General features: G+C 41.5%; 2 protein-coding genes across 9 annotated transcripts in view; one reads left to right on the top strand and one right to left on the bottom strand.

The window, feature by feature from the left end:
* Window positions 1-102: 102 nt before the first annotated feature.
* LOC311024012 (Krueppel-like factor 10) lies at window positions 103-2,828 on the bottom strand. Its single transcript, XM_084026194.1, has 4 exons — window positions 2,713-2,828; window positions 1,931-2,159; window positions 962-1,784; window positions 103-844 (listed from the first exon to the last, which is right to left on the bottom strand). The coding sequence occupies exons 2-4, from the start codon at window positions 2,150-2,152 to the stop codon at window positions 591-593; spliced, it is 1,299 nt and encodes a 432-aa protein (XP_083882320.1). The 5' UTR covers window positions 2,153-2,159; window positions 2,713-2,828; the 3' UTR covers window positions 103-590.
* A 5,547-nt stretch (window positions 2,829-8,375) lies between these two features.
* ubr5 (ubiquitin protein ligase E3 component n-recognin 5) overlaps window positions 8,376-20,925 on the top strand; it is a 30,418-nt gene continuing 17,868 nt past the window's right edge. For 7 of the 8 annotated variants that reach the window (XM_084027819.1, XM_084027820.1, XM_084027822.1 and 4 more), the window contains exons 1-18: window positions 8,376-8,608; window positions 11,916-11,960; window positions 12,088-12,169; window positions 13,538-13,614; window positions 15,146-15,265; window positions 15,853-16,132; window positions 16,310-16,469; window positions 16,699-16,848; window positions 17,562-17,773; window positions 17,995-18,111; window positions 18,283-18,393; window positions 18,536-18,690; window positions 18,974-19,091; window positions 19,216-19,400; window positions 19,570-19,679; window positions 20,115-20,227; window positions 20,409-20,555; window positions 20,701-20,812. In XM_084027819.1, coding sequence (XP_083883945.1) covers window positions 8,547-8,608; window positions 11,916-11,960; window positions 12,088-12,169; window positions 13,538-13,614; window positions 15,146-15,265; window positions 15,853-16,132; window positions 16,310-16,469; window positions 16,699-16,848; window positions 17,562-17,773; window positions 17,995-18,111; window positions 18,283-18,393; window positions 18,536-18,690; window positions 18,974-19,091; window positions 19,216-19,400; window positions 19,570-19,679; window positions 20,115-20,227; window positions 20,409-20,555; window positions 20,701-20,812 — 2,356 coding nt within the window. In that variant the 5' untranslated portion in view covers window positions 8,376-8,546. The remainder of the gene's footprint in view (window positions 8,609-11,915; window positions 11,961-12,087; window positions 12,170-13,537; window positions 13,615-15,145; window positions 15,266-15,852; window positions 16,133-16,309; window positions 16,470-16,698; window positions 16,849-17,561; window positions 17,774-17,994; window positions 18,112-18,282; window positions 18,394-18,535; window positions 18,691-18,973; window positions 19,092-19,215; window positions 19,401-19,569; window positions 19,680-20,114; window positions 20,228-20,408; window positions 20,556-20,700; window positions 20,813-20,925) is intronic. The other variant, XM_084027821.1, reaches the window with a different exon arrangement.

Consider the following 20,925-nt stretch of genomic DNA (forward strand, 5'->3'; position numbering starts at 1 on the left):
TGTGAAGCCCTGTTGCTACTGCACAGACAGCTAAATAATCAGTTATCACTTTCAGAAATGATTTCACAACATGATGACTTCATGCAGTTCTCATTTTGGATAATGGGATCAAAAGGGAAATGGATTTGATTTGAGGAGCCACGTCTTTATCGCTGCATGTAAATAGGCTGGACGAATGCAACATTAAAAGATCTGGACACAATGGAAAAAAATGAGATGCTCAAGTTTAATAAAGAATTATATTTTCCCTGCAAAAAAATAAGAGTGCAAAATTGTTTTGTAACAAATACATTCTTGAATGGGACAAAATAACATTCTTTGGTCAAATATTCCTGCAAAGTAAACATGTTTAGCATTCATTTGTAAACTATTGACTAACTATCTAAAGTTAATATTTTCAGTGTAAATGCTCCGTTTGAGGGATGCAGTTGAATGTAAACAGTCTTATTATGATATAATATTATATGACTTTAATCATTAAGGGAACAGCAAAGCAGTAACGTAGTCTTTAATTCAGCAGTGTTGTACTTGTGAGCTGACCAGTGACGAGTAACAAATGAGGCACAAAGTCTCGCTTCCATTTTACTTCATCAGAGGGAGTTTTCTGAACGAAACAGGGAGGTCAGCAGCCCGGGTGACCTTAGAGTCCAGCAGCGCGTCTTCCTCTCTGCCTGGTGTCGTCGGGCGTGCTTGGCAAGGTGGTCACTACGCATGAAGCGGCTGAGACATGTGGGACAGGTAAACCTCTTCTCTCCCGTGTGGGTACGTCGGTGGCGAGACAGCTCGTCGGAGCGGGCGAACCGCCTCTCACAGCCGTCCCACTTGCATTTGAAGGGCTTCTCACCTGTTGGAACACAGACACTGGATTAGAAACTGAGGCTCTTTTTTAATTATTATTTAGTCCTGCAGGCCGAATAGAGGAACCTTATTTGCTTATGTGCTCTTTAATGAAAATCCTTACCTGTGTGTGTCCTCATGTGGGCCTTGAGGTGGGAGCTCTTGAAGTAGGTCTTGCTGCAGTCCTCATGGAGACAAACGTGACCGCGTACACGGGACATTTCGGGCTGGACTGGGTTTTGTCTTTGGTCCAGCGAGGCAGGACCAGGCGCGGGGGCGATGGCTGGTAGCTTGGTGCCACCAGGGGTCACCAGTGCTGGCTGGATGTAGAGTGTAGGAACAGGCCGAGGGACTAGGAGCATCACGGCACCTTGTGCCACCTGACCCCCCAGGAGGAAGACATGGGCAGGAGAAGTTGCCTGCGTTTGTGCTTGTAGCGGCTGTTGTAGTGCAGTGGTGGTCGCTGATGGGAGAGGCACCAGGGGTTGCTTCTGACCGTCGGACGCTGTGACAGTGGAGGAAGGAGGAGACGGGGGAAGACTCTGGCAGTAGACCTCAGAGCCAGCAACCGGGACAGAGGGGAGGGCCTGACACGTGTCTGAATTATCATCCAGGCCTGACATACTCATCCGTGTCACATTAAAAGATTTCTGTGGCTCACATTCAGGACTCAAGTCTGTTTTAATGTCTTTTGTATGAGTTTGAGTAAGTCCGTCTCCGCTGGAGGCGGGATGAACGTTACAGGAGCAGCGCTGGCCATCTGAAGTGTGACGGATTACACTGGTGCACTGGAACCATTGCTGAGGGGCAGCAGTGTGCGTGTGCATTAGAGTCTTTTCTATTGGTTGCCAGCTTGGATTTCCAGTCGCCGCAGGTTGATGTGAAGTCGTCGCTGAGGAAGAATGGGGGGCCTCAAAGTTGGGTGGACTGTGCGGCGGTGTCATACACTGGAAGGAAATTAGGGATTTTTATTATTGGAAAACTCAGCTCACTATTTTACAGTCGCTCCTAAACTGGACTCTCCCAAAATGTACCCGTGTTTGCTTCTAAAAAACCTTAATATGACAACTCTCAGTCTATATGGATCCCTTACCAAAGGAGAGTCCTGCAGCACAGTAGACCCATACGGGACCAAGTCATCCTCTGAGCAGTCCGAGGACGGAGTCAGGGGTCTGAAGTGCCTGAGCCTGAGGATCTTGGTCTTCCAGTGTTTAGTCATGGACATCAGAGCCTCCACAGCCTCCATGTCACCGGCACCCAAAGGAGCAGACTGGAATTTGCCCTGGATGTCCGAGTGGAGCTCCTCAACTTCCATGTTGTCACTCTGATAACAGAAACAGCAACAATAAACAAAAACACTTTATTTAACGACACAAACCATAATGATAGATTGTGTGTTCAATCAATGCCATACAGCTGATTGATTTAGCCACTCATCAACATGCAGCATATGTACAGGATCATGTGAAGGGAGCATGATCAGCTGCTGCTCTTCAGCTGCTGACCCCCCCCCTCCCCTTCCCTCCCCCACCAGTGCTGCTTACACAAACCGTCACACAACACTTAACAAGCCTGACCCCCCTACACGCGCACACACACACACACACACACACACACACACACACACACACACACAGAGATCACAGGCATCATGCTGCTGAATAACAACAGTCAGTGGTGGAGCTGGTGGTAAATGATCTATGACCTAAATATAAGACAGCTGCTAAACAATGGTGGACGACCATCACTGGACATGAAACATGCACAAACCACCATCTGAATAATAGAGCCTATCAAATTGATGTCTATTTAATTAAGTACATCGTTGTATCAGATGCAATATACGTCATCATCGTGAAACATGTATTTACTTACATCTTATGTGGGTCTGTGCTGAAACCTTCGGGAACCAGATTTAATTGCTGACGCTCGCCCTTCGGTCCCGTGTGAACACCTCGAACCAAAATTTTGATTTCCCAGTTTGTTCTCGTCAGCCTCGCTGCCATTCATCGTTTCAAAACTCGGTGGGGAAGCGATGGGACTGGCTTCACGCCTCGTCCAATGGGACGCAAAGGTGTGTAAAGGCGTCAACCAATGGGAGAGACACTCGGTGCGTGATCGGAGGCTGACAGCGCCGTGAAGGCAGCGTGGTACACAACAGCACGGGCGTGTGAAAAAACTTTCCCGACTACGCGCCTCCCTTAACCCGCTCACCCCAATACACACACACACACACACACACACACACACCTTTTCTATGACTAATCAGACTTTGGTGAGATTAAATTACATGTAGGTTTTTAAAAAGCTTAACTATTTCCCCCAGAAATGTGGCTCCCAAGTATTGATATTTGAACAAATCCTGGTGTGTATTTGACTAAATAGAAATGTTTTGTCACAATTCATTGCCGGAATAAAGTTGTATGGTAGTTGTGGGTTTTTTGTTGTTGTTGTTTTTATTGAATAATGGCTCACATCTCCTCTAAGAATATATGTCAATACTAATTACAAATAAACTTCAATTTTGCCAATTTCACAAAATTCACATAATCAAGCAAATTAAATGGACTAAGTGGAACTAATAAAATGTACTGACTACTATAATATAAAAAGGAAAAAGTATGTTCAGTAAGTAATATTGTAGGATAGTAGGATAACGTTTTTACGTGTTACAAGAGGAAGGTGGCTTTAACATTTTGTTCTTATCATTTTAAACATTTTGAACCCTGATAAACACAGTGATTTTGATGGTAACTTGAATACACAAATCATTTTATGCCAGAAGGGTTTATTTTATTTTTAGAATGTCCTCTTAAAATCCATACCTCCTGGTAAAATGGAAGATGCATGAGCTCCATTTGAATACATTATTGAAGTTGAAGTTGTGCTGACCTCACGTTTTCACCTGTAACTTTAAGTTCCTGTTTTAAGTTGATTGCTGCTTCCATTATTATAATTCTTGTCTCTGTGGGTGAAAGAGGTCAGCCAACAGGAGATGGCCTCAGGCAGCTCTGTGGATTAGGTAAGTGTCAGCTGTCTAGACCTCTCTGCACAGCATAGAGAACCAGAACAAAAGGCTGGCTGTACACACAATGGAGAAATACACACAGCACTTTGAGTCTGGCATTGTGGGATGTTCCTCAAAAGCATATCCAGGAATGTGTTGCTGGAAGAGAAGATAGTCTGGGTGCATGTGAAATAACTGACTTATCTCTAAAATATCTAATTTAACATCTTGACATCCTGGTTTCAGCTTTAAACTGAAACTATTGTTCACACTTGTGTTCTGCTTTCTTGAGGAAGTTCCTCTTATCACACTACATAGGCAGTTTAATCAATATGTATTTAGAGGTCACTGTGAGGAACTCTTCATTCAGTCTCAATTTAAAATTAATACACACTGGCTATACTTTTAGTGCTCGCCATATCAGTTCAGGTAAATAAAAAACTGGAACAATATCACCATCGCAAATTGACTGAATTGATGTATTAAATTGTCTTTGAAAATGTAATTCTTTATTTTCAACATTTTCATATAAAGGCTGATACTGCAAACCCCTAGTCTAATATTTATTCAGTGTATAGTACATGATATTTATAAGCATTCATCTAAAAAATGTTTTATTTACTGAGAAAACATGCCAAATACAGCATATTACTTTTTTTTATTTCCTTAAGTCCTTTTGTTTTTCTTGCACATTCATAAAGCTGCAATCAATGTGTTGTTTATAACTCATAAAATAAAAAAGTGTCATACATATAAATGATTATATTTTATTTGTTGGTTACTGTAGCAATTTAAGAGGCGCTCAACTAACTTTACGCATAAGAGTCACCTTACTCATCATGTGGGAACAGCTGTAGTGTGTCTTCTGTGGCTCTGCTGGGCTTTCTAAAGTCTGAAGAAAATACCCTGATGGTGATGATGTCATCGCCTCAGATCCAGATTTGACTCACCAGAGACTAACTGGCGTCTGCAACACTGATTCTGACCTTTAAAAAAAAAAATCTGTGTCTCAAAGGTCACTAATTTTATGAAAGTGCAACACTAAATTGCTGGAGTGACTAATGTATTTCAATGATGGGTCTCAGTAAATGCCTTTGGCTCTATTAAATATCAAATTGAGACTGAAAGATGCGTTCATTCATTTCCTTTGGCCTCTTGGGGGCAGCAGAAGAAGCTAAAAACACAAAATACACGTCACCCTATAAAGGTACAAACAATTGCAGTTGATACTTCTGGCAGACACAGAGCAGTATTAGCATTTATTTGTATGTTTTATGTATATTTTATGTTTCTGGTGATGTGACAAATCGATCCAAAGCTAAAAGGCCCTGCTACCCAGAGTTGGTTGATTAGTCCCTTTGTGTAACATGAAAAGAGTTGGTAGTAACAAACCCAAAATCCTTTAATATATTGTCATTATACAAATATTGGTGCACCTTTAAACGGAGTGCCTAATATTGCATTACTGTCTTTTAATGTGTTATGTGAAAATGGTTGCGGCCTTACTTTGCTGAGGCTTTCATTTATCAATAGGATTGTCAGGCTCCTAACATAGCAGAGTGACTGGTCACGGCACAAAGGAGCACATCTTTCATGTTGGTCTCTGGCCAATCAGGTTACCCTAGTTTTATAAGCGTGATGCAACGGGGACCCAGATTCTTGGCTGGTGTTAACTAGTTACAAGCCATGCTCTTTTGTGCAGAACTTTTACAACATCCTCAAGTTATTGTGCAATGGACAAATGGATTTTGTTAAAATCTTTAGTGGCAGGATTGCCCCAGACATCATGGCTTCCAATACACTGTCAGCCAATTTCCAAGCAGCTTTGAATGGCGAGTGAGACTGGGCCTAACAAGGACTCACTGTTCCCTTTTGCTGTTGCAGAAACCTTTTGTCTCTCTCCAAAAAAAAGTAAAGGCCTCTTATAAGACAGCAGCCCAGAACAGGCCAGCATTATGCCCTTTAAGCTGTGCAGCATCTGTGACTGTGACTGGCTGTTTGGATCAGAGGGTTGGTGCCTGAGGCCTGGACTGACCTGCTGTAATCAGGCAGAGTTACCCTGTCATGGTCAGTCCTGCCCTGGACCTGCAAAAATATGTCACAGCCAGCACTAAGGCGAGTTATTTAAAAGTCTAACTCTCCAGCCAGTGATCGTGTTACCTCACTGGGAATAACTTATACTTCTGGTTGTGACGTGACTGACAGGAGCTGCTGCTGGTCCACTGATCCACGAAGGAATGTGGAAGATGGTTCAATAAGTAATCAGTGGAGATGTTTTAGCTTTGCGTCTCAGGGATCTCAAACACTTCACCAATAAGCTTATTAAGTTGAATCTAATGTGTCTCTTATCCATGTTGACCCACTTTCTCCTTATCTAATGCTGCAAACCGCTAACCACTGATGATAGTGTAGTTTCGTGGCTCCAACTCTTTGCACCCGTATTTAACAACATCAGAGGTCATTTGATAACCCAGTGCCCAAATACCTAAAAATAGCTCTGGACATTTCTGGGGTTTTGTTTGACTTCACTCTTGGAAAAGGTTGGAGGGGTTTTTTGCATGGCAGTGGAACTTGTTTCATTGACCTCATGTTTTAAACTCAGTGAAACAGTAAAAACAACAACCTAACCTGACACTTTTGTCTCAGTTGTAACATGACTGGTGGCATTTATAGCAGACAATAAGGCAATGAATCGTCAAATGAAAATATAACTTCTATTCCAGGTGTACACTTTACTATTTATTTAAAGCCCTGAGGGTTCAAAATGTAGGCCAGACCGATAAATAATAGTTCATATTAAGTAATTTAGTTAGATATGTTCATTCCTCTTTGATTTGGCTAAGTAGTAACTGCAGATGACTGAAGAACCCAGTCAAAATGTTCTTTCTGTTTCATGCTTCATTTCATATTATCCTGACATCTCCTTTGGAAAGAAATCGCTCACTTTCAGTTCCAGTTGTTGATTGTATTTTTCAGTAACAGAGATATTTAAGTTAAACCTGTTAGTTAAACCTGATTATGCACATGTCCAATCTGAGAAGCAGAGAAGTAAAGCGACAAATGCTCTAGAAGTGGTTTTCTGGGGTGGATTTTGATCTCATTTTGAAAGCTAAACCCTGCCATCTGCTGGTGTAGAAAGACAAAAGCTTTTATTGGATTATGTTGTAGATTTTTTAAAAAAGCAACTAAAGATTTCATACATCCTTTACATTTAAATGTTGAGGCCATTTTCTTCTTCAACTAATTATTTTATTTGGTTCAATAATTGACCAAGGTGAGGGTACTTTTTGAAAAAGTCTTTTGTTACTCTCATGTATTTAGCAAGCAAAATACAAAAATATTTCTGGATTATCAGTTTATTTGAGCAATCGGATGCCATCCTTTGAGCCACACTGTCCATCCTAATTTTCTGTAATGTTTTTTTCTTTCCTGTGCAGCATAAAGTGAGTATAAATCACATTTAGTTGTGCAATCCTGTGTTTTAGAATAGTTCTTCCTCTTATATCCAGGTCACGGGGTCAAGAACCAAGCAACGCTGAATGTAAACACTTTTTTGTGGTCAGATTCACACAAGGTTAACCCTAAGCCAATGTGTTCTTATTTCTGAACCAGGGGAGCAGGTTTGCACCACTGTTGCTTTAATCACTTCCAGGACTTCATAGAATTTAGTTGATGTGTGGATATTACACACAAACCATGTTTTTAATGGGAGGGAGCCCAGCATGAAGAGACTTCCACATCTCTCCCCTTTTATAGATCGCAGATCTGACTTGGTTCGGGTTTAAATATAATTCTAGTGCAAGAATAGCAGCGTTAAATTGAGGGTCCCACATGATTTTTTTCCATTCCCTGAGTAAAGCAGACTATATGCCAAGTATAACCGCGTTGTTCCCTTAAGATTTGGTGACATAGCCTAATATTAGGCGTAAGACTTGGTTGGTCAGAAGGGTGGATACTCCTTTTAGCAACATCACCATACACATCATGCCTTTGACTAAATATAATCTAATTTAGGCCTGTATTCAGGTATAGTGTTCGACTGCAGGTTACACTATTTAGGTTGTTATTACTTACTATTGTGAACCTAATGGACCCTCCATGATGGTAAAATAGAAGGATTATATACTGCACTGTAATTTAACTGCAAAATAGCACAATTATTGTCGTTTTTCTTTAGACAAGAGCATGATCAATCTTGTATTTGATTAGCCATTGTCTTAGCTGCGCTGTGTTGGCTATTGTCTTAGCTCTCAAAGAAGTAGACCTTTTAATGCTTAACCCTTTCTTTGGCCCTTACAGTACAGTAATCGACCTGAAAACGACTGCAGGTGCCTTAAAATGCAAATAAGCACAGAAACGTTGACTGGACCGGATGAGAACAAAGACTTGGGAGTGTGAAAGTGTAGTATTTTTGATTACAGTAGTCATGCCTTTCTTTCTTGAGGCCAATCCCGTCCAATTTAACACATTTCCTGTTTGTGCTCGGGGTCCAACCAGCGGAGTGGTTGCATGTGCACTAATCAACACACAGAGAAGAAGCTTGGTAGAGTTAAGATGGCGGCATGTGGGTGAGGAGGCTGGGATCTAAACTCGAGGGTTTTCGCCATTAAACGATTCCTATGAAACCATATAGATACAGCAATCGAGAGAATAACAGTTTCCGCGTCTTTCACACGGCCGTGTGTGATTTTGGATTGACCTCATGACATCTATACACTTCGTGGTTCACCCGTTGCCCGGGACTGAGGATCAGCTCAATGACAGGTATTTTGTTGCGGCCCGTGGAAACGAAGATTTCAAATCAATATTTACGTGCAGGGTATTGTATATCGTATTCGAGATTGTAATTGCGAACGATGTTGACAGTGTCATGCGTGTTCAGTCGGGTTTAAATTATTTAAATGACCCCCCCCCCCCCTAGGGTTGAAACAAGGCCCGGCATCTTGAACAATCCTCGTTAGCCTGCTGCTACTAAACAGTCGTTCCAGTGCTAGCTAGATGCTAGCCCGTTAACTGGCTACCGTACGGATAGCTAACACTAGCAGGCTGTTTCCTTGATTCTCTGGAAGGATTGGCTCGCAGTCAAAGTTGAGATAGACAATGCGGGTTGGGGGATGGGGAAAAGAGAGGGAAATAAGGGTCGTAAAACACAACGCTGATGTAAAGATACGAGTTTTCGTGTACGAATTCTACATACACTCCTTTGACATGTGTCAGTGTTTGTTTTGTGGGCGTCTCGTTGATTATCATGATCAATGAAGTAGCTAACGTCTGCTAACTGATAGCTAGCTGCTAGCGCTAGCAGGCTAATTAGCTACCACGCTCTTGACAAAGCCAAATATTTGTGTTTCATTGTCTATTGCGTCAGGTTACCATTTGAAACTTTAATGACACAATTTTCTTGCTAACATAGTCGGACAGTATGATCTCGCAATTGTCTGTTTTTTGTCATTGCGCACCGAGATACATATCTAAAATATGCAGCGAAGCACAGTTAGCAACATTGCGTTCACATTAATCCTGTTATCTTCTTTAGTAAGGGGACAAGCCAACGCTTATAAAGTGTGTATGATCGATGATGGATTATTCAGTGTTCACGTGATCCCACACCTCATTTCTTTTCATTGTTACCCAAAGACCAGCAGCATATTCGGGACAGTTAATTCAATTGCACACAATATTGTTAGTATTGACATGTTGCTGGCATACATTACACTGCATTTGGAGGGGATTCTTTTGGAAATTTCGAAACTGACGAGATCATGAGACTGTAGTAGAAAAAGGGACCAGGAAAATGTGTGCGACCTGTATTTTGGCAGAACATGTGATTTATTATAAACCTATTTATATCATCCATTGAGATTGAAATGATTAATGAGCTGTTCTACTTAAAGACAACGAGGTTGAGAAGTGTTTTTAGAATGACCTTGAGATTAAGAACTGCATATAGGTTTAGAGTATTTGAATGCTTTTTGCATGTTGGTGTACTATCTAAACTCTGGGGCCAAGCTTTGGTCTGACAGGAAAGCTCTGGTTCTCTGCTGGTTATTATGAAAGTCCCTCAAACATCTTGGTGGTTTGGACTGTTGGTTCCTTAAAGAGGTCATGGCTGTTTCATCCCCAGGCATGCATGCCACTGCATGCTACAGTCACCATGTGCTGCTGGGAGGCCCCCTCCTCCCTTCCCCATGAAGGAACTTGCAGTTGTCAAAGCAGATAAGTGCCTCTATCTGAAGTAAAAAAAAAAAAAAAAAAGGCATGGTCCAGCTCTGCTCATTTGAGGTGCCTGCCTGGCATAAACATCCTGTCAGATTTCCTCAACCAAATGCTTGACCTAACCGAGGTCTGCTTTGACACATTAGTTTAGGACCGTGCAATGGCAAGTAACATAACCCTGATGAGCGATAGGTGTTAAATATGTTTTTGCTGTGCTTTAGTGAAACGGTTTCAAATCGGTCAATGAGGCGAGTACTTTGTGCCCATGCTAGATTGGTGCCATTTGTTTGATGGGTAGGTTGGTGAATGACTGACCTGGATGCTGTGAGAGTAATTTTCTCTCACCTTCCTGTAGTGTTTACACTGATGCATGGGCTTTTGTTGTGTGCTTCTGTATTATGAGGAGATTTCTATCTTTACCATTTGTATCTCGCACAATTTATAGCGATTTAAAATAGTTTTTATGTTTGTCAGTGTGAGGGCATGTTTCATCAAGCAGTGGAATGACAATGTAAAGTGAACACACAGCATATTAGTGAAATTCTGTTGAAGTTGTATGCCTGCATGGACGACATTTTTTCATTGCTTCTTTTTGTGCAATCATGACCAAGATTTAGTAAATTATATTTAGGTTTACAACTGGTATTAGCATGTGATGCATGTTTAAAAAGAATACATTATGTGAAAGCACGCTACATTTACCACTGAGGATGTATTTTTTTCCTCTTGCCTTCCATCCACAAATGACTATTGGCATTTGTTGACATCCTTTCTTATACATTTGCGAAAGGTCATTCATCACTACTGATGCCCCAGTACTTCCCCCAGTATATCTGTGTGTAATGACCATTCACATGTGGAACAAACTATTGTCAGAACTATATGTTCAAGATGACCGCATAAACCAAATAGATGGAGGAGTTGAGAGTTGATGCACATTTCTTGACAAGAAACTAGACGCATATCAGTGTAGAGTACATCTCAGACCACATGATTAAGCATTTTCGGATTGCATTGGTGTGGAAGTAAATGGAAGTCTTGACAGGAAACAACGAAGAAGGTTATTAGACAATGAACTGCAACATACAATTCTATTAGGTAGACCACTTTGAAATGTGATAGAGCAGATTATGTAAGAAGTTGTCTTGACACTTGCTTTCCACTATTTAGTGAGGTGGGATGAGATATTTTGATTGACAGGGGCTTCAGAAGGTTCTATTAATTTTCTGCATTGACAAATGGTAGCAGCAGCGACCAAAGCTCATGAGTGCTGTACGTTTATGAGACATTTGACATTCTAAACTAACAGTGGAAAAAGCATTACTAAAAAAATGGAGATTGTTATAACCAACTACCAGAACTAAATACTTTTGTACAATTTGCTACTCTGTGTTACTCAGAGGTTTCTCACTTGCTCACTCAAGGCTGTGACCTCTGCTTTTATATCCTGTGTCACAACTGATGACGAGTAAAACACTTTAAAGTCGATCTTATCTTGTGGTGGGATCATTAATACCCGGTGTGGATTTGTTAATGCTGTCACGTGGGATAGATGCTATGCTCCTAATTTGCCTCATTTGTTTGACAGTTGTGTTCAACAAAATTTGTATGATATATTCTACATGTCCCGAGATTACAATGCTTTATTAGATGCATTGAAAAGATGCACACGAGTTGAAGCCACATGAACTGCACCTGGTCTGTGTTGGGTGAAATGTTGACGGCAAATGTGGAGAAAACAACATGATTTGTGTATCTTCCAGAACTACATTTCTGAATTACACATATTAACCTGCATTAGTTGGTTCTGAAACAGGACTTGCATGCATTAATATAGTCTTTTTCTTCTTGCCAGGCTCCGTGAAGTCTCGGAGAAACTCAACAAATACAGTTATAACAGGTAAGTTAGTGTCAACCTTGTAACTGTGCTTTGTTTACTTTGATACATTTTTGTAAATGCGATCTTGTGTATTATCCTGTATATTGTCTCATTTGTCTTTGTGCTTTGTTTTCCTTTTCCAATGCAGTCATCCACACCTTAGTCTGCTGGAGCAGGCTACACTAAAACAGTGTGTTGTCGGTCCAAACCATGCCGGTTTTCTCCTTGAGGTACTGCTATAAGAAATTACATAATTAGCATTAATGAAACACCTAGGGATTTCAAGGTTATGTTTATTATTTATGTATTGCCCACTAAAAACAGTTCAGTATAATATGAAGATTTTGAATTCAAACTGGGTCACTATTATCAGATGACCTCTGGCTTTGCTTTAAAACACAAGGTAATTTGCTTTTGTTAGGGTTTGTGTGTAGAAATTGTGCACTAGATATAATAGTGTTGTTTATATTCAAGACACCACCCCAATTTAGCCTGGTATTATCAGACCAAATCTCAAATTAGTCTGGAAACTCTCAATTCCTTATTGATTTCAAAGAGGCGATATCAACGGGGCATGGACCAAAATGCCCCTGGATGCAATTGGTTAGACTTACAACCAATTAGAGCAATGAAACGTGACGTAGTGATGAGCAATGGAAACATTTGAATGGACTACAGCATGCAGAGATCTGTGAGCTGTGATAGTGTAGCATCAATATGTCTGTGCACAAATGTATTACTTTTTTTTTTACCAAATCCTGTCAGGACTAGGGAACTTCTTAACGAAAAGCTTTGAGTGCAGTTGATTTGTTCTTCTTTTAGCAAAAATACACTGTCCACTTTGTTCAATACTGACAAGATGGGGGGCTTCAACAGAAAGTTCCACATCAGCTGCAGCCATCTTTGTTGTTTTCGTAAATTCCTCAGTGTGGACTTTGTCTCAAACACACTCCATATAAGATATAAGTTAAACGGCTGCGATTGGCCGGTCAGATCTCAAGTTGTTGTCCAATGTGGAGGGTGATCAGATGCATCAAGGCAAATAAAACAAGAGCTCATTCATCTGGTTCCCAGGCAAACTCCAATAAGGCTATTCCAGTTCGAACAAAGCCAGAGATGCACTGGAGAGGCATGTTGTAATTGAGCTCAGTTTGTTTATTTGAGCTTTGACAGAAATGTCAGCAAACTCAGGCATGCAGGTTAGAGTATGTTCATTCTTTACAATGTAAGTGGGCATTAATAAACATTGCACAAAGCAGCGTCTTAATCTTACACTGTAATCAAATGGCACATGATTTGGTTTGGCTCTAACATGAATTATATCATCCTGTATACAGCACAGCACCGCACCGCACAGCAATACATGAACTGATTTGCACAGCGGTAATTTGCATATAGATTCAGACTGCCATGTAGACGTGAAAGGCAAAAGGTTGTTGAGTGTTTGGCTTTGTGATGCTTTACAGTTTGTAATTGCTAATCTTATAAATTGCACTCACATTCCGATTTTTCCTACTTCTGAGAGTTTTTTTTTAATTGTCAAATGTGAAAATGATGATTGAGTGAGGGATTTAAAACTGTGAATGCATCTCTTTTAGGATGGACGTGTGTGCAGAATCAGCTTTGCCGTCCAGCCTGATCGCCTGGAGCTCAGCAAACCCGATGGCAGCGATGGGTGAGAAACTTCTTTATGATGGGATCTCTCCCGGAAACTGTTTTAGTTTTGGCACTGAGTTAGAAAACAGATTGCTTGTGGTGATGTCTAGTACAAGATGCACTGAACATGCACAGGCTTACTGACGGTGGTTGCTGTTATTCCTTTTGGCTATGAGGCAGCTGGACATAATTTCACTTGAAGAATAATACTAATACTCAGGCTCTTGTCAAAGATTCTATTTCACAAGGAGTGAAACATAAATCTGAGTCTAAGGGATGCTTTCGGGTGGATGCTTGTTAGGATTATGATGTCTACTAGGCCAAGTGATTCCCTCTATAGAGCTGTTTTTCTTGCCCAAAGTTGCATGCGTTCAAGGAACATTTTTGTTTTTTATCCAACATAGAAATACATCTGCTTTTTTATTCTAATCTTGACACCACACATCAATACAGTCCCCAATTATTTGTGTTACTTTCTGAAAGCCGGTTGCCTTAAAATACCTAATAATAAAAATTCCTTCTTTTTTACTGCCTGCTCTGTTTGGTGTTGGCTAGTATTTATATTTGATGAATGTCTCATTGATAGTTGTCAACACCCTGCCAGCAGAACAACATCCAACAGTGATTTCAGAGGCCCTTGTAGCTGCTAAATATGCATGTGAATCAGACGGTCGCCTTAGGAGCTCCATGCTCCAAACTTTTTTGCAGAACACGGTTCCCTGCCACAGACTTGCAAAAGAATATGAGGTGGTTTCACATTGTAACAGTAATAGCTGTTCAGTCAGCACCATTGTGGGCTGCTGGGAAGCCTATGGAAAACATGCGGCAGGTTGTCTTTGTTAAGTTTGTCATCTCACTGAACGAGGTCTAATATCCTTTTGTGATTTAGAATCGCAAAAAAAAAAAACATTTCACAGGTTTTGTCAGCTTGTTGACTGTCTGAATTTGCTGTTTGTCTGTATTGTATATGAATAATTTGAATCCCTGTTTCTGTATCAAATTGCCCTCCCATCAAAATATGGTAATAAATTTGATTCATTATTTTGTTGGACAGTATCTAATTTTAGTGTCACTGTAGTCGCTTCTATCTGAAACACTGGTAAAATTGTCATGATTTTGTTCCCTTGCCACAGCAAAGGGAACTAAAAAAAACTATTTATACCAATTATGTCAAACCTATTTAAATCACATAGTAATGAACGCTGAAGTAAACTACCTTTGGTTAAACTCAGAAGACTTATAAGAAATCATGAAATGGTAGAAAGCAGTCGCAGCCCCAAAACCCCAAGCACTTTAAAAAAAAAAAAAAGGAAAGTCTTGAACGAGGAACGAGTTGCAGCCAATTCTGATTCCCCAAGGGTGTTGCCATGCTAGTCTCCTGCTGTTTCACAGTATAATATTAAAAGAAAATTAATCCTGAACCAAGGGGTATAATTTCACGAACCTTGGGTAAATCTAGTTTCTGTTAACCCAGCTAATAAATGAAGGTATTTTGGTCCTGTGTGGGAATTATGTAGGTTTGTAACTGATCTCCCATCTTTTGTTTCCAGTTCAAAGTTGAGCAGTGGTTCAGGGACAGGAAGGAGCTCCAGGCCAGGCAGGACTAGTGATCCGCCCTGGTTCCTGTCTGGCTCTGACACACTGGGCAGACTGGCAGGCAACACCCTTGGGTAAGTTCTGGCAGGGTTGACAGAGACAAACGGTCCTGTGAAGGCTTGGTGGGTAGAGCACAGCACTGATGCTGCAGTGGATTAGTGTCATCCCCACAGGGTTCTTCATTCTGAAAAGAGAACTTTGGGGTGCTGTAAAATGTAATGGTTAAATGTGTCCACCAAACGGCAAACATCGGAAAGCATGGCCATGTTCATCGACTGCTAAATTTGCAGTCTTCTCAGTGCTTTTGTTGACCGCTGGAGAACTGAGTTCCTCCTCAAAATATAAATGTTGTGGGAATTGTGCAGAATAACCGTCAAAACCTGCACCCTTAAAATATGTACATAATGCATTCATTCTACTATATCAAAGGTTTTTTCCTCTTGAAAATACTTGATTAAATTAGGGAAATTGCCTGTTCATTTCTTCCTTCCTGTAAATGCGGCTGAGGCAAACATTTTAGTCTGGACTGCCCTGTCTCGGCTGTCATAAATGCAATGAATCCCTTCGTACCCAGACATGTGCGTGTTTTGAGTCTGCTCTGTTAGTCAGATGGTGTTTTTGGCAGTTGTATCTGACCATGGCCTTGCACTGTATGTAACAGGAGTCGCTGGAGCTCTGGCGTTAATGGAGGCAGTGGAGGAGGTGGAAGTGGAGGAGGAGCAGGGGGAGGTGGAACTGGAGGCGGCAGCAGTGGAGGAGGAGGGGGCGGAAGTGGAGGTGGAGGCGGAGGCACGTCGGGCAGGTCATCAACGGCAGCTCGCGATTCCCGTCGACAAACCAGGGTGATCCGTACAGGAAGGGATCGTGGCTCGGGCCTGCTCGGTAGCCAGCCTCAGCCAGTCATACCAGCTTCTGTCATCCCTGAAGAACTTATTACTCAGGTACACACTGCTCTGCATGCATATATCTTTTCTTTGGAGGAAATAAATAGCTACAAAACAGTGTTTTCTGTCCTGAAGCAATTTACACAGTGAACAGTGCAAATTGACTTGATAATCTGCAGTCACAAGTGAGTATCAATAAATCTATATTTTCTCCTTTTTTGCCCTTTTCCCCAGGCCCAGGTTGTCCTTCAGGGGAAGTCAAGGAGTGTGATCATTAGGGAACTCCAGAGAACCAACCTTGATGTCAACCTCGCTGTCAACAACCTGCTGAGCCGGGATGATGAAGATGGAGATGATGGCGATGACACAGCCAGCGAGTCCTACCTCCCTGGAGGTTTGTCAAAAAAAATCAAACTGGAGACACAAAGGACAGCAGCTTATATAAAATGATGTTATTGTGTTTTTAAGACACTTCGTAAGATTGGAGTTCAGGCTGAGCAGCAGCTTAAAATATTATAAAACCAATAGACTTGTGTGGAAGAGATGGCCTCGACAGTATCTTCATAAAATGTCTATTTTTATTTCTTAAATGTTGCATTCTTTTGCGGCTTTGTCTCATGCAGAGGACCTGATGTCACTCTTGGATGCAGACATTCACTCAGCTCATCCCAGTGTGATTATTGATGCTGATGCTATGTTCTCTGAGGACATCAGCTACTTTGGCTACCCCTCTTTTAGGCGCTCCTCACTGTCTCGCCTGGGATCCTCCAGAGGTAACGCAACAACTCACTCGTGACTGTTAAAGGGAACGCAAGGTGTCAGAAAGGCTTTGGTGGCAACACTGGTAATGGCTTTTGTTGTGGAGATGGAGATTTAATAGCATTAATAGTACCACATTTGGAAAAGCAAGGCAGTTTTTTTTCTGCATTTTACTTGAGATGGATTGCAAGAAAAAAAATTGCCAGACAAGATTTCAATAAAAATTTGAATGTTTTTTTTAAATTGTACGGCAAATGTAAAGAAAACATTGTACTTAAAATATCTTACACAAATAAATGTAAAATGCAATGATTTTTAGCTTGAATTGTAACATGGGTGTTTGGTGGCTATAAATGTCTGGTGTTTGGTGTTCTGCATGGCTGTAGTACATACTGTGAGCTCTCTGAGAAAGGCCCGCTAGGCCCACCTGTCTTAACAGGGACCCTTTAAGGCAGTCTATTCTAAAACCCTACCGAGCCCACTTTTAGCCCATATGCATGCTTTCTTTCTGCCTATCCACTTCCTCTTCTACCTTGCATTTTAACACATGAGCGTTCAAACTCACTCACCCACCCGTATAATTTAGACTCCCACTCAATCTTCAGTACTGCAATTTTGATTCTAAAGAATCTTATCTTTCTCTCTCTATTCTTAAAACTATATTGATGGGTCTTTCCCAGAGAGTGGCTTACTTCTATCCCACTGGTGTGACCTTATTGCATACCAGTTCTCCTTCTTCCCTTAGAGCGTGACTCAGAGCTGTTGCGTGAGCGTGAGTCTGTATTGAGATTACGCGAGCGCCGATGGCTGGATGGGGCCTCGTTTGACACAGAGCGAGGCTCCACCAGCCGTGAGGGTGAGCCCAGCTTGGACAAGAAGAGCATTCCAATCCAGAGCCCTGTCTCCTTGGGAGAGGAGCTCCAGTGGTGGCCGGACAAGGTAGGAGGAGGACAAACGGAGCTCTTGATTTAATGTTTAATTTAAAACGCAGGAATAAATACCTTTGCTACGACATTGTAAGTGGAGCTTCGATCTATTCTATTTCCTTTGATGATTATGTCTCTTTTGGGGTCCACTAGGAGCAAATTCAATCCATTGAACTATGAGAGTTAGATATTGCTTGATCAGACATTTATCGAGATCTCCAATTTTCTTTCCAGGATGGTGTGAAGTTTGTGAGCATTGGTGCCATGTTCTCGGAGCTGGTGGCGGTCAGCTCCAAAGGAGAGCTATATCAGTGGAAGTGGAGCGAACCTGAACCCTACAGGAATGCACAGGTGGAGAATTCAAACTATGTGAATGAAATTACCAAAAAATCCGTACTATATATGCATTTCTTTGTGGTAAAATGAAATATGCATCTGTTATTGTAGCATCCTCAATGGCTAGAAACAATGCACTGGTAGTATCTTACATGTTGGAGACTTTTCTGTCATTTGTTACATCAGAATCCTTCCGTTCATCACCCACGTGTGTCCTTCCTGGGCCTGGCCAATGAGAAGATCACCCTATTGTCTGCTAATAGCATCAGAGCCACTGTAGCTACAGAGACGAACAAGGTAGAGTATGGTTTCTCCTCTTGACAAGTTATTTTTACTATAAGACTTGATTGGCTAAAGAAATGTTTCTATAGTTACCAACTAGCCATCCTCACATTGTTCATTACTCAAGTTTGTGTGTGTCTCTGTATGTGTGGTATAGGTGGCAACCTGGGTGGATGACACACTGAGCACAGTGGCCTCTAAGCTGGAGCACAGTGCTCAAGCTTTCCCTGAGCTGCAGGGGGAACGCATGGTGTCACTGCACTGCTGCGCGCTCTACACGTGTGCCCAGCTGGAGAATAGCCTCTACTGGTGGTGAGGAAACAGTCCTTTTCCATTAAACGACATTGAATGTATTCTCATTTTATGTTTTTAACAATAACATTGCCTCCCAAATGTCACCATAAAATTGTTATCATGCATAGCAGGAGTGTTCATCAAAATCACATGCAAAACAATTCAGTGTTACAGACAGGAAAAGATTCTGCGGTGTGACATTTAGCAAGGGTGACAAATTGATGTCTTTTGACAATTAAAAGTGAGAACGGTGTATGTCAGGGAAAGGTGTGAATGTCTCACTTCTTGATTCTGTCTGCAGGGGTGTTGTGCCTTTTAGTCAACGAAAGAAGATGCTTGAAAAGGCCAGAGCCAAGAACAAAAAGCCAAAGTCCAGTGCTGGCATCTCCTCGATACCAAACATCACCGTGGGAACACAGGTAAGACAGAATTTAGAATTTAATGCTTATTATGGGTTTGTCTTGAGATGTTTTCTTCTAGAGTCCTATTATGAGCTCAATATAAGCCTTGCAGTTAAAGTCAATTTACCGTTTCCTTTCTAAGGTGTGCTTGAGGAATAACCCCCTCTACCATGCCGGTGCAGTGGCCTTTTCTGTCAGTGCTGGGATTCCCAAAGTGGGCGTCCTTTTGGAGTCTGTCTGGAACATGAACGACAGTTGCAGGTTCCAGCTGCGCTCACCGGAAAGCCTCAAGAACATGGAAAAGACCACTAAGACCCAGGAAATCAAGTCAGTTTCATTTTATTTTCCATTTTGTCTATGAATAGTCTTCTATAATTTAATTTAATGTCTTTACACAATTAACCACATTTGGAAGGCGTATACCCTGTGGTTACAGAATATAGCATATGCAAGAATAAGTAAAAATTAATCTCACTAATGTGGCCTTAACGCACAGGACTGAATGCAAGCCAGAGCTGGTGAAGACAGAAATGGGTCCCCCTCCTTCCCCAGCATCTACCTGCAGTGATACCTCTTCCATTGCTAGCAGTGCCTCACTGCCCTACAGTAAGTCATCTTCTCTGTCATCACTACCTCTTGACCTCTAGCTCTCACAACAACACTTAAGTTTCAACCTTACCTCTCTTTCTCCTCGGCACAGAACCAATTTCTTCTTCACTCTGTGTTCTCATTAGTCCTTTGACTTTGAAACAGATGGTGCACAGGCTTTTATCAGCAAGTTATTTTCCCCTGGCCTGTTTTCCTGAGAAGGAAATATGGCCAGCTCACAGTATATACGGGGTTGTCTTCGGTTGCCTTTTTACCTCCCCTTATAGCTGTCGGCGTTGATAATTAATTTCCTGATTCCACCTGTTCTGCAGGATATTTTTAGGACTATGATGCCAATCCAAATGCAATAATTAATTGATGTAAATACTATGTGTGTTATTTGAATATTCTGTGAGCAAAGGACTAAAGGTTAGTATGCCCTACTACTTGCAGAGCGAAGGCGTTCTACCCCGGCTCCCAAAGAGGAGGAGAAGGTGAACGAGGAGCAGTGGCCTCTCAGGGAGGTGGTGTTTGTGGAGGATGTTAAAAACGTCCCCGTGGGAAAGGTGGGTGCATTCTGTATGTGGCAAGACATAGAAGATCAATGTCTGCAAATGTAGTAATATCTTTGAATAATAAGTCATTCAGGTGTCTCTGGCTACTCTAAAATCCGGCTTTTCATCATGTGTCCCTGGTTTGTCGTGACATCTCAGTTTTACAACTTTACTTTTCCTTACTATGTTCTAGGTGCTTAAAGTGGATGGTGCATACGTTGCTGTGAAGTTTCCAGGGACATCAAGCAGCATGAACAACCAGAGCACTGCTGCTCCCACTGACTCAGACCCATCCTCACTGTTGCAGGACTGTAGGCTCCTCAGAATAGACGAGCTGCAGGTATGGACATAAATTGATCCAACATTGTTATTCTTCATCTCAATATTTGGAGTTCAGTGTGAAATCTTTGCAGGTGGGAGCTTCTCGCCTACTGACGTTCACATTAATTTGACTTTTTTCTCTCTCTCCAATCTTTTCCTGACAGGTGGTCAAAACAGGTGGGACTCCTAAAGTTCCTGATTGTTTTCAGCGCACGCCTAAAAAGCTCTGTATCCCAGAAAAGGCTGAAATTCTGGCCGTGAATGTTGACTCCAAAGGTGATTCTTTGTCCGTGTTTTTATATGTCCGTTTATACTTAATCAATACATTTGTTTTGTAGTTTTCTATTTGTATTCCATTTGTATTTCTAACTTAAACATCTTTCAATCTT

Source organism: Eutrigla gurnardus, assembly GCF_963514095.1.
Source record: "Eutrigla gurnardus genome assembly, chromosome: 14".
Taxonomy (NCBI): domain Eukaryota; kingdom Metazoa; phylum Chordata; class Actinopteri; order Perciformes; family Triglidae; genus Eutrigla; species Eutrigla gurnardus.